At 38.6% G+C, this 13,226-nt stretch overlaps 2 protein-coding genes across 7 annotated transcripts in view; one reads left to right on the forward strand and one right to left on the reverse strand.

The window, feature by feature from the left end:
• Window positions 1-13,226, forward strand: part of OSBPL6 (oxysterol binding protein like 6) — a 235,251-nt gene that overhangs the window by 135,545 nt on the left and 86,480 nt on the right. The window lies entirely within an intron of this gene.
• Window positions 3,301-5,493, reverse strand: LOC119543637 (RNA polymerase II elongation factor ELL2). The gene has a single exon (XM_037848534.1). The coding sequence runs from the start codon at window positions 5,376-5,378 to the stop codon at window positions 3,450-3,452; it is 1,929 nt and encodes a 642-aa protein (XP_037704462.1). The 5' UTR covers window positions 5,379-5,493; the 3' UTR covers window positions 3,301-3,449.

The following is a 13,226-nucleotide window of genomic DNA, read 5'->3' on the forward strand; positions in this document are numbered from 1 at the left end:
ATTTATTAAAACTTTCCATTTGGGAACTTTCAATTAGTGAAGTGTTTTCCCCCCGTTTTACGTGTTCAAAATATATTGCCTGGTTTCCAGAAGTCTGAGCATTGGTTAGTCAATAGTCCTTAGTATAGACTTGGGTGTTGAGGCAGCCAGTCCAGATGTGAATTCATTCTTCCAGATAGTGGGAGTGCACCACTCTGGATGTTCTTTAGGGAACCCTCACTCTACAAATCCTCCCCGCAAGAAGTTCCGGAGGAATCTACATGAATCGGGGGTTTCTTACATGGGTATCTTTCACAGGTCCTAAGGCAGATATTTCTGCTATTGGTATTGGGGAATTTTTGACATTGGTGTCCTTTGTTAGAGAGTACAAAGAGGACACTTATAGTCTGTTCACTAGCAGCAGCTTTACTGTTAACTAAATCATTGATTACATACAGTGGTACTATTTATTGCATTGCATCTGTGGAGTCAAAGAAAGTAAGAGTACCTTGACTGGGAACTGTTTTATATTAAATCACTGCTGCATGCCAAGATGCTTTCTAGGGTTTGCAAATTCAGTCTGCGTTTCACCTGCCCCTCTGTCCTTTCTTGCCACTGCTTCTCCATGCTTTTCTTGTGCTAGACATGTAAATTGAGAGACATTTTAAGCAGTATGGCCTTCCTGACTGCTGTGGGAAGGAAGGGATCTACCCAGCTCACCCTACAGAATTGTGGCAAATGGAAATGACTGATGACTGCTGCAGAAACGTATGTCATGCACTGTTGATCTGCCTGTTACTCCTGAGCTCCAGGACCAGAGTACAAACAACCGAGAAAAACTGAGACCCTGGTCTGCCAGAGGAGGAGCCTGAGGTGGAATGACTATGTGATTCTTAGCTGGCTTGCCAATGAAATGTTATGATGAGAATGAAAGTAGCATTCTGTAAATTGGTAATGAATTCTAGAAAAGTAAGAAACAATGTCTAAATGGTTAAGGAGAGAGTTTGCTTTAATTCCTATTTATCTCAGCTGGTGGAAACTCTCCAAAATACTTTCTCCACTGGTTCCTTCCTGCTTCCTGTTTTGTGTCTTTCCATCTCCCTCAAGGGAGAGAAGAATAAAAAAGAATAATTTTCCTTCCCTATCTCAAGTGCTACCTAAAATGCAGTATTAACTTACAGATATCAGAAATTTTGAGCCAAAATCAGTGTTTCTGTGTGTACTTATTTTTGTGTGATGATTGAGTGTCATAATAGTGTGACCTTTAGAGCAAAGGGACATAAAGTGTGATAAGTAAGTCTTCACTGAATCCTGTCCATTCTCCCGCTTTGACTTTGGCATCCATGTGGATGGTGTCAAATGGAAAACTCCAACCCTGAATCTCTTCTAAATTGATCACATAGGTAAAGGATCTGGCACATAGCTGAGAACACAGTAGTATCTTAATATACCTTATTTCCCTTTCTTTCTTGCATTCTAGTCCTAAGTCTCTAATTAATTGATTGGACATTTCTCCTTGGATGTACCACTATCACTTCAAATCAGTACATATAAACCAGTTTGCTGTTGGGACTTTCCTTGTCTTAGGGACCCAGGGTCAAAACCATGCCTTTCTCCTTTGCTTCTCCCATGTTCAATAGGTTAATTAGTCCTAGTGATTATTTTCTCCTTCATAATATCAGTCTCATTCATCCCTTTCTTCCTTTTCCCCCTGCCAGCTCCCTAGCCCAACATTCATCACCTCAAAGCAATCTTGTAGAGTGCTCTTGCCTCACCATCTCCCTCTTGACATGACCAGATCAACATCTTGTCATGGCAGATTCGCCTCTGTCACCAACACAGTGAAGTCCAGGTTTTCAGTGGTACCCCCATGATCTGGTCCAGCCTCATCTCCCATTTTCCTTCCAACCTCTACAGTCTTGTCTGCTCTTAGTACCTAAAACTGCCTTGTCTCCATGTCTGCCCTTGTCTTTTTTTTTTTTTTTTTTTTTTTTTTTTTGGATGTTGGAGACAAACATCTTTATTAAAGATACTACCAAAAATTTGGCAAACATTTCAAAACAGATTTGTAAACATAATGCTTCCCTTTTCAACTGGCAGCACTTTGAAAAGACAATACGATAAGACAACACAACTTGAATTAACATTAGTTCAAAATCCTTACATTTTTGACCATATAACTTATGTTCCCACATGATAAAACAAGTGATAGTTTAAATCAAAGTCAACAGATAAACTCCGTGAAATGAAAGTTTGTGCTGTTTGATGAATCACAGTATGTTATGGTTAAATATATCTGTTCTTTTTAATATTCCTGGCACCCAGGATGAAAAAAAATCTTTAAATATACATTTCATGTAGGTAATAGCTTCTTTGCATATCTCTCTTCAAAAAATACTTTATAGCAGTATATAAATAGGTTACCTACACATTTAATTTTATAATTTTGTCCCAAAACTATAGATCTGTTTCATTTTCATAACATATCGATTTTGCCCAACATTAATAAAGCTGACAAACTGTTGAAATGGAAATGCTTTTGTCTTCCACAATAGAAGTAGCAATTTGACAGAAAAAAAAAAAACCTACAGTAACACTCGTCAGTTGTTTAACCTGAGCGTTTGGCCTACTAAGAGTAGCAGCTTTTTTTCCCTTCATGCATGCTCACATCCACACAACCTCTGCACACACACAGTTCGAGCACACGCTTCAGACGCTGGTAGGCCACAGTGTGCTTCCCATTGCTCTAATCAAGTGGGAAGCAGTGTAGCTAATGACTAACCACACTATGTACACAACTAGCAAACACCTTAAGGCAACCATTGCAATGGGGGGTTAACTTGTAGGGCAGATTTACTGTTCTAGATCAAGTCAGCCTGTATATACATATGTGTATGTGTATCTATATACGTACATACACACTTTTCTATTTCTTAACCCTCCAAAACAATGTTTTAATTTTTTTTTTGTATTTTGTGCAAATTTCTAAATATTCTACCACTTAAGGCAAAGAGTTTGCATTAAGAAAGGTCAGAAAATAGGCTTATGTTTATCCAAAAGCATTTCACCTTGCACATCACTTTTTTTTTAAGCACACAACTTTGAAGTGTGGACACTGGGTCCCTAATATTTAAAAAAGTCATTTCTAAAGACAAACACAAGTTTCTGAGGAAAAAAAATGATGTGAAGTATAGACATTGGATTTCCAATATCTATCTAAAAAAATCATTTCTTATTGACAAACAGAAGTCTTGAGGGGAAAAAGGGACCAGAAAAAGCAGCTTCAAAATTGCAAAGAAGCAAAGTAAAGTGAGGAAAAAAAAAAAAAAAAAAAAAAAAGAACTCAAGTTTACTAATACTGAAACTTTCAACAGGCAAAGTTTCATCTTTTTAGAATCTTAGAGCAACTCATTTGGAATTTTAAATAAATAAGCTTAAGTTTATTCACATCTTCTGGTCCCAGCAGAGTTTTAGTGCCATGACTCTGCTTGCTGTTGGTCAAATTCACCTATTAGTCTTTTGATGTGAGCCAGCTTGTTATGAAGATACTCGCATCTATATTTTTCTTCATGGTAATTGGGACTAGACTGCTTGATCTTCTGATATTCTTGTAAAACTTCTTCATGAACATTCTGATACTCCTTTGAGCCTGGAGAAAGGCGCTTTCGTTGTGCATCCAGTTTGATAAATCTGCTAGCTACAGTCTCCATCCTGGCATGCAAGGCCCTGTACTCATCATATTCAGCATTGAAGTCATCCTTGTAATTCTGGCGTTGCTCATAGGAGACAATAGCAATATATTTTATCAAATAATCTGGGAGTTCAATTGTTGAAGAAGGCTCCATAGAGGCAGTGCAACTCTCTTTAACTCCTTCATTGGAATTTGGACTGGAGTTATTTAGCTTGGCAATTTCCTCTTCTCTTTTAAGGTCCTCCTCCTTTTCCTCAGCAGTCTCAATGTCATGCTTTTTTATTTGGTCCTTTTCCTTGTGTTTTTTAGATTTCTTTTTGGACTTTTTGTGAGATATTGAATGGTTTTCTTCCATAGGCTTTGGACACTTTAGTAGAACTGAACCAGGGGGTAAGGTTTCCAGGGAAGTCCTAGAGGTATATTTGTCTTGTTGGTCCTCATAGATACTACCGTTTTGACTAAAACTGTCAACAGGTAGGTCTTGAGTCCCCCGGCCTTCTGGAGTGCTAGGGGAATTGGAGTTAGAAATTACAGTCTGAGGAGGATTTGAGACGGGCAGGTGGGTTGAAGGCAGCGGTGGAGCGGTGGGGATGGCAGCAGCTGCAGAGGGCAGTGGGAGACCCGCAGCAGACTTTTCACTGGTGGGATTCAAATGATCATTTAATGTTGGTGGTACTCTATTTGTCAGGTGAGATATTCGAGCTTTTTTATTCATTAAAGGATCAATGAAATCGGAATCCAAAAGTCGTTTCTGAGAAGGAGAAGATGCAGCGTTTCTACTAGAACATAAGGGAGATTCTGAACGGCTGGTGCCAGCAGCATTCTGAGATGGATTTAGTTTTCTAGAGAGCACTGACTCCAATGACCGTCTGTCTATTTCACTGTATCCAGGCCAGTCCCTTTGAAGCTCTTTAAAAACATAATCCTTTAAAGTATATGAGAGATCCTTAGGATTCAGATTGGCTACCTGTTGCAGAATTGCTCCGAGGGAGTTCTTGTCTTTTTGATTGACGCCATCTTTCTGCAATCTAGCAAGCAGCTCAGGTTTCTTGTAGGCCTTCAGTGCCAGTAAGTGAATCACCCTGTCCCTGTATGGCCGTTGAGAAACACTGCTGCTGCTGTGTGTCTTTCGAATTGTACTTGCAGGGTTCATGGGAGTTGACCTTTTCCTCTCAGGCACTGCATCTGAAACAGCTTGAGGTGCTTTCCGAATTTGCACTCTTTTCCCTACATATGGTCCACCAGGTTTGATAACTTTTGTGCTACGGTTGCGGGATTCCTCCTCTGCCTGGGTCATTCTTTCTCGTGTCATCTGGTACGAGTCATTTGTTGCACAAACTGTTATTTTATCTTGTATAAATCCCAGGCAATTGAGCTGGGAGGCTCCAGAGCTGGAGAATGTTTGCTGGATGCAATCAAAGCTGCCTTGAGGGTTGTCCTTTCCCACATTTGACAGATAGAAGTTAAAGTTATGTACTTCATTGTGGGGATCACTTTTGGGAATTTTGACAAGCCCTTGGAGCCCTTGGAACTGAATTGAAGGTCGAAAAGGAATTAAATTCTTGTGACTCTGGTAGGTCTCGAGAGCCCGGATCGCCGTCTCGGTGAGCTTCACATGAAGTACGGTGATGTTGTCCTGCCCCAGCCGCCCGCACGACAGTCCGTAGCGCTGCTCCTCCCGCAGGCCCGCCGCCCCCCCCGCCGCCATCTTAGACTCCCCGGGGTGCCGCCGCCGACGCCGCTCCGGCGCTAGCCTCTACTGCGGCCGCGGCTGCTCGGGCTTCTGCAGCCGCCGCCACAGCTACGGCCATCCCGCTGCTGACGTACTGTCATATACTGCGCGTAGCCAGACTTGGAGCTTTCACGGCCGCCACCCGCCCCACCCTCCGGCCCCCGCGCCCCGCCCCAGGCTCGCCTCATTGGCCCCGTTGCCCTCAGGACCGCCCTCATTGGCCGCCCTCCACTCTCACGGGGGCGGGGCCCAAAGTCGCTGGAGTTTTGCTCTCCGGACGGGACGTCCGAGAGGTGAGAGTGCCCTTGTCTTTTATGGATAGAATTCTGACCACCTTCCTCCCAACCTGAGGACCACCTTTGCTTCAAGGACCAGCTCATGTGACATTTCCACTGGTTACTCAAACCCATATTGCCCTCTCTAGTCTCTGAACTTTTATAGAAGTTTTTGACATTTTTATATTGTTTATCTTTTTATATACTCTTCTCCTTTCTTTTAAACAGATGAAGCACTTTAATTCTTCAGAGACAAGCCTTGCACCTCAAATGTTTTAATATGTTCTAGAAGATAATTTGAAAGACTTGTGACAATATTAGTCTTATCTTTTCATTACAGATTTTCCATTCCAGATTTATTTATCCTCTCCCTTCTTTGTTCCTTATAGTTAAGTAAAATGAAGAACTTCTGCCAAGTGCATGGTAGTAATTGGCTGTCCTTCCTGTCACTAAATTATATAGCACAGCAGATGAAGGAGGCAGAGGAGTTGGGAAATAAAGGGATTCAATGACCTTGTGATTTCACTAAGATTTCCTCGCCAATGAGAAGGTCGGGACTCCACTTAATAGTTGACAAGTTTGAAGACTTAAGTAATTACTCAATTTATGCTTCATACAAGCCTGATATTAAGGCATCTAACAAAATTGGCTTTTGTATGTGTGAGTGTAAGATCAATCATGACTCATAAGCTACAAGAAATTTGCACCCTGAAATTCCCAAGAGGGAGTGAAGAGTTTGATTAGACATTTAGGACTTATGTATAAACCATCATTTCTCAAAATATATGCCAAGGAATGCTTGTCCCAGGAGATGCTTCATGTACTGTCAAGTAAATTAGGGAAGTGCTAGACACAATATCTGTTTTTCAGTGTACGTTAATAAATTGAGGGCATGATAAGTCTTGCAGTGAGAACTTTATTTAATCCAACATTTCCAGAATTTAGTAAATTGTAGAACTTTTTTTTCCCCACTAAGATTTGGTTGTTGAAAATCCAGATTCTTCCTTTTATTTAAAAACTCGGAAAATCAAGCAACACAGGGCCTAGATTCCTGGGGCTCAGTACTGGCTTTCCCTTTAGATGGGTCATTTACTTTCTGATCAGCCAAGTCCCCACCACTCCCTGTTGCACTTTAACACTTGCTTATGTTGCCTGCCTGGCCCCTGCAAGCATTTGAATTTGCAAACCTCGATCCTAGATGTCAGTAGGTCAAACACAGTGATATTTAAGTTATCAACAGTGATCCCTACTTGAATGCTGAAAATGCATCTCAAACTTAGTATGTCCCAAGTTGAACTCTTAATTTTTCTCTCAAATCCATCAGTACATTCCAACTCCATCCTTTCATTTGGTAAAGCCAAAAATACAGGAGTCAATTCTCGAATCCTTTCTTTCTCTCATTCCCAGCTTCCAAGTCATCAGCAAATCCTGAATGTAGCTGGCATCTGACTACTGTGTACCACCTCCTCCACCTCCACCCTGATCTAAGCCCATCATTTCTCACCTGGAATATTGCCATCGTTTCTAACTGGCCTCACTGTTTCTACCTTTGCCTGATATACAGGTCATTCTTTAGAAAGCAATCCCTTCAAAACTTGTCAGATCATTTTGCTTTTCTGCTTGAAATCCCCAGTGGCTTCCCATCTCTCTCCAAATAAAACCCGAATTGTTGACCGTTGTCTACAAGGCTTTTCATAATCTGGTTCTGTCTCCCTCTTTGATCCCATTTCCTACTGCACTTCCCTTCACTAAGTTCTCTTTGGCATGTTCCTTAGATGTGCCAGCATGCTCCCACCTCAGAGCCTTGTGTTTGTGGTCCTCTCGGCCTAACTGGCCTTTCCTCCAGGGATCCTCTTGTCCAGCTCACACATGTGACTCGGTTGCCAAATGCATCCCTTTGGGAAAGCCTTTTCTGCCCTTCCCTGCATATCCTCATGACTCACTGTCCACTTGCCTTGTTTTATTTTTCTTCAAAGCATTAATCCTAACCTGGCATGTTACATATTCATTTATCTGTTCATGTCTATTTCCCCTTCCTCTATTCCCTAACTCTGGAATATAACCTCCATGAAAACAGGTTCTATTTTGTTCTATAATGCATCCCTAGCACCCAGCACAGTATCTCTTGTATGGTATGACTCAATGACTCAGTAAATGTTTGAATGAAGAGATGAATGAAGAGTTGGTATGGAGAGGAAGATTGTGAACCAGGTTTGGGAGCTTCTGATAGCTGTGGAGGGATAATGAAATCAGTAGATGATGACAAGGATACAATGGTATAGTTGGGAGTTCCAAGTGTCACAAAAAGAGTGGATTTTGAGAATAAAAAGAGGCATGGTCAAAGGTGGGAGAAGGAAGCTAGAAGCTGGGAGAGTGAGGACCCTTCTGTTTGCTCCTGAAAGTTGATAGATGGTAGAATAAATGGCCTCTGCTTGAGATTTATGAAGGAAATGGTATTAGACAAAATCAAAGAGTTGGGAGCTTTCTGTACAGACGTTAAGGAGTGAAAGGTATCTGTTTTGAAGCATAGAATTCTGTAGAACATATGATATTTGTGATTGTCTCTCGTAGTACTTACTTTATGGTGGCATTATGAGATAGGCCCACTGTAGTTATGATCAATTGACTGAAGTTTATTTTCATAATTTCCCTTATGATAACATATATTATGGAACTTTTTGAAAATATGCAGGTCAGAGACCACCCTGTAGACAGTTTTGGTAGTTCTGGGATCAGCTCAAGGATCTGCATTTCTAAAACGAAAACCTCTATTTGGAGCTATTGACTTAGCATGTTCTTATCCATCTGTATTTGTATTATTTACAGGTCAGATTTTAGAAAATCAAATACTATAGCTCTAAGAAACTTTGGATTTGGAATGCACAATTACCAGATGATAGTGTCTTTTATTAGAATGAATTATTGTGGCCCCACTGTATTGGACATTGCAAAATTTTAAATGAGTCGAATATTTTTTGTTTAATGAAAATCAAAGAAAAAATGTCAATCACTCCTTATAGTTTGTTGAAGCTCAGAGATCATAAAATAGAGAACTTTTTAAGAAAAACAAATTGTAAGTAAGTCATAAGAGACTGGTAGTTAATCTTCTTGTATATATTTCTTCTTGTATATTTTTTATAATATCTATATTCAATATCATGGTCAATCCTTAATAGCTATAGAAGATTTGAATTACATGGGTGTCTAAAAATTTTCCCTCCATGTTATCAACAATACATTACAAAACCAACAGTGGCCCATTCAGTTAACATGTCTACTGATGACATGTTAAAACTGCCACCTGCAGTGATTTAGTGGGACTCATGTAACCATGGATTGGTGATGTGACTGCCCAGTTCTGGCATCACCAGCATCTGCTATATGTGCAGCTTTCACTATAAGTGAAGATGGTGCCTAGAAAAACAGAAAGTAAAAATTTTCCATGTCAGTATCTATAGCTTATGTATAGAATTTTCATAAAATGTTTTCTTCTTAGGCAAACAGACTGATAAAATTATCTCCCAACATTTACATGAACAGAATTGAAATACGTCTTCTCCAATTGAACCTGTGATAGATACGTCTTCTTCAAATGACTTTGTTTAATGAAATAACCAAATCACTGTTTTGAAGTATAGTATCTATGTCATCTGAATATTAAACCTATTTTCATCTTGGAGTAGTGAAAAATATAATGTTATCTCAACTAAAAATGTTCTAAGTTTTGGAGGAAAAACCTCAAGTATTCCTGATTTCATGCCTAAACTCCATTTTAAATAATCTCCAGTCTTATTAGTGAGGAGACATACAACTTGAAATCTACCAGTATGTGAATCAGAAAATGCCTAGCTCTATGTAGAATTCCAGTGAACCTAGAGATTTGCAGGATGACCCTGGACCTGAGTTCACAATTCAGAGAAAATACTAACCTGATAAAATCTTCAAAATATCCTCAGTAGAGGAATGCTGGTGAATAAGCTATTGCTAATAGGTATATTTAAAATTTTGAGTTGCTTCCAATTTCAATTTAGCATTTTGTGGGGTTCCCACCATCCCATGGAACCAACTTTTTAGGTCTTAGGACCAGTGTTGATAGTAAAATAATAATAATACTTGTTTGCAAAAACATACACTCTGACCAACTCTTGTGATTTAGAAGCATTTTGTAAAATGGATATTCTGAAAAGTCTAAGTATTGTACAAAGTGAATAAACTAATAGAACAACACCTACAACAGCTAAAACACTGTGGAAGGTTGGAACTATTATTTCCCCCTTTTTTCAGAGAACTAGACTATGGCATAAAGTGGTGAAATAACTTGCCCTCAACTAATGAGCAGCTAAGGCAGGGTTTGCTCTTGGAAGCCTGGTTTTGGAGTCCCTGATCTAGGGCGCACCACTGTTTGTCCTGCTGTAAAACACTTGATAAGCTGAATGACCATGGGAGGAGACTTCTGTGGTGAACATAGAAAGAAGCATTTTCAATCTTTTATATGTGTGTGTGTGTGTGTGTGTGTGTATAAGCTTTTTATTTTGAAATAATTTTAAACTTAAAGGACAGTTGCAAAAATAATATAAAACCCATACAGAAAACTCCAGTATACTACCCACCTAGATACCTAGATCCATCAACTTGTAACATTTTGTCATGTGCTGAATCATTCTGTCTCTCTATCTATTCATCTGTCCATCCACCTATCTATTTATCCATCTATATATATCTAGCTCTCTATTTGTCTATTTTCTAAACATTTCAGATTAGGTTGTATGCATCATTCTTGTCACCCTTTTTGAGTTATGTTTTGCCTCCTCATTTTTTCCCTCAGTGGTAATGGTGATTTTCACATCCCCATTATAGCCCAAATGGTCTCTGTTTTCTATATTTTCACTATACATATCACTTTTGTAATCAGAAGTTTTGATCATTTGGTTGATTGTCAAAAATTGCTATTAGCATTTTCCATTAAATTGATGAGCAGCCCCACAGTTATTTTGCCGTCCTCACTATTTGGAGATCACTGTCACCATGGCTGGGTGTTTACAGAATGTGTTGAGTCATGTGAAATGTGCTGAAATTGAGACCTCCGGAAAGAAATTTGGCACCTGGCACTCAGATGCTCATTATCCACAAATGTTTCAGAACCTGACATTAGTTGGGTAAGAATTTGCTCACTGCTTTCCCTGTGTGCTTGCCAGAACCCTCCAGTTCTCTAGGCCTGCCTTACCACTTTCTCTATTAAGAAATTATCTCTTATTCCTTGCAATGGCTGGTTTAGGTTGGCATTTTTAGAGGCACAAATTCTTTTGTCAGATGCAAGATTAACATTGCCTTTTGGGCTCGGCAGCTTATCAGCACACAGGTATAACCACAGTATCACCAGTTAATGAACCCAGAGGGTTCACTCTCAGTGGAAGAGGCCCAGGGTTCTGTCATTTACAGAAGCTTCCCTGGTAGACTTATTCGCCCAGGTTTGGAAATCATCACTTTTACACAATACATTTTAAGTGTTTCATTAGGACTATAGAAACGTTATCCTGAAGGACTGTGAGTCTATAAAACTGCTTTAATTGATGTTTAATGTGGACAAATCGAAAACTTTATCATCCCTCTTCCCAGTATCCACTGTAATTATATCTGACTGTAAGTAAAATACTGTAACAAAGGTAAAGGAAATCCCCCTGCATTTGTATATTTTATATTTCAAGTGCCAGACTTCTTGACCTCAAATCCTGATTGAGTCAATTTTGTAAAAATTATTATAAGCATTGTTGGTGAGGTTTCAGGGAAATGGGCAACCTTATGCACTACTGGTAAGCAGGTTAATTGAGTCTGTTTTTCTGGAGATAGATTTAGCAATGTGTATCTAATGTCATTAAAATGTCATAGCATATGATCCAGTAAATCAGCTTCTAAAAAATATATCCTAAGGAAATAATCAAAGGTATATGTAAAAATTTCTGTGCAAAGATGTTTTGCATGGTATTTTGTAGTAAAAAGAAAGAAAGAAAGAAATAGTCTAATATGCAACAACAGGAATTATTTAAATAATTTATCTTATAATCATACAGCTGTATATTACACAGCTGCTGAAATGTTTTTGAAGAATATTTAATGCTGGGGAAAATTGTATATTACTAATTGAAAAAAGCAGGTTATTAAATTAAAAAGACACTATAATTCCAATTTTGTTTTTTAAAAACTGAATGTACATATATACTGAAAACCAGCTGAAAGAAATTATACCAAGTTATTGAAAGAGTTTATTGCTGATTGTCGCTGGTTTTGTTCTTTTCTGTTTTTCCCAAAAAATTTCTGCAATGAATCTGATTGCTTCTCTAATCAGAAATATATATTATTTTAAAGGTCATACACACATAAAGCTATGAAAATAGTGTTTGGGAATAGTAAATACATATAAGACTATTAGCTATTTTAATAATAAAATGTTTAAGCCTAAATTACATTAATACAAGATAAAAAATTAAATTAATATGAAGAATATGCCACGTGGGAAACTTGGAACAAGTTTTCAAAACTAACTGACGTGCTGAGGCAGAAGCTGGGCCACTTTTTGCCCTCTTTACTACCTATACTTATGTTTATCTCATGGTAGCGTAATTATTCCTGCTGAAGAGTGGGAACTTAAACACTGTATATAGTCTGACAAATATATTCATTCATTCATTTAGCAAGTATTTGTTGAGTACATACAGGCATATTATAGACATGTATGTTCACTGTTTTGTGATCAAAACAGTGCAAGTCTCTGCCTCAGATATGTATACATAAATGTAAAAAGTTTATACATGGGATTTTCTTTTTACTCATACTATTAGCAAAATCATGTGAGTGATTATTATACTGAGAACCTTTGTTTGATCTGAGTAATTTCAATAACCTTATAGGAAATTACAAATTAGTGTTCTTTTTAAGCCACTTGGGGCTGTTATCTTGCCTTTTAAATTAACTCTGCATGCTCCAGATTCTTTGCTCTTGAAATGGATCAGCATTTGCCCTCTTTATTTGCCATATTTCTGTAATTGCTGTTTGTTATGAGGTATGATCATCATATACTTTTATTCCTGTTGCTAGGGTGTCCAGTGATTTTGCTAATTGTTTGTGAGAGCTGAGAGTTCAGAATGAGGTATAAGTTCATCAGTAAGGTCTGGTTCTATTTCTACATTAAGGCAACCAGGGGAATTAAAAAGTTGTTTATTTCTAAGCCTTTTAGTACTTCCAAGTCAAGATCACTGAGCTGCCCTCAGGTATAAATGGACCACATGTTGGATCCAAATGGTATTTCTTATAATGCAGGGTTTTCAAAAACAGACCAGTTCAATATGGGCTATAGCTATCAGTTCATAATGACTCTCATATTTCAGTGCAGAAAGAGTCAAAACTGTGATGCTGTTGCTTTCCTCAGGCTTTCTCAGGTGTGCTGTATGGACTTTTTGTAGTCACTATTTATAAAATTTTCTACTTTCATTCGTTTAGTGATGCTTATGTGGGGATTTATCATTAATTCCATTCTGCCATCTTTCAGTGAGTG

The sequence above is a fragment of the Choloepus didactylus genome, chromosome 9 (genome assembly GCF_015220235.1).
Source record: "Choloepus didactylus isolate mChoDid1 chromosome 9, mChoDid1.pri, whole genome shotgun sequence".
NCBI classification, from domain to species: Eukaryota; Metazoa; Chordata; class Mammalia; order Pilosa; family Megalonychidae; genus Choloepus; species Choloepus didactylus.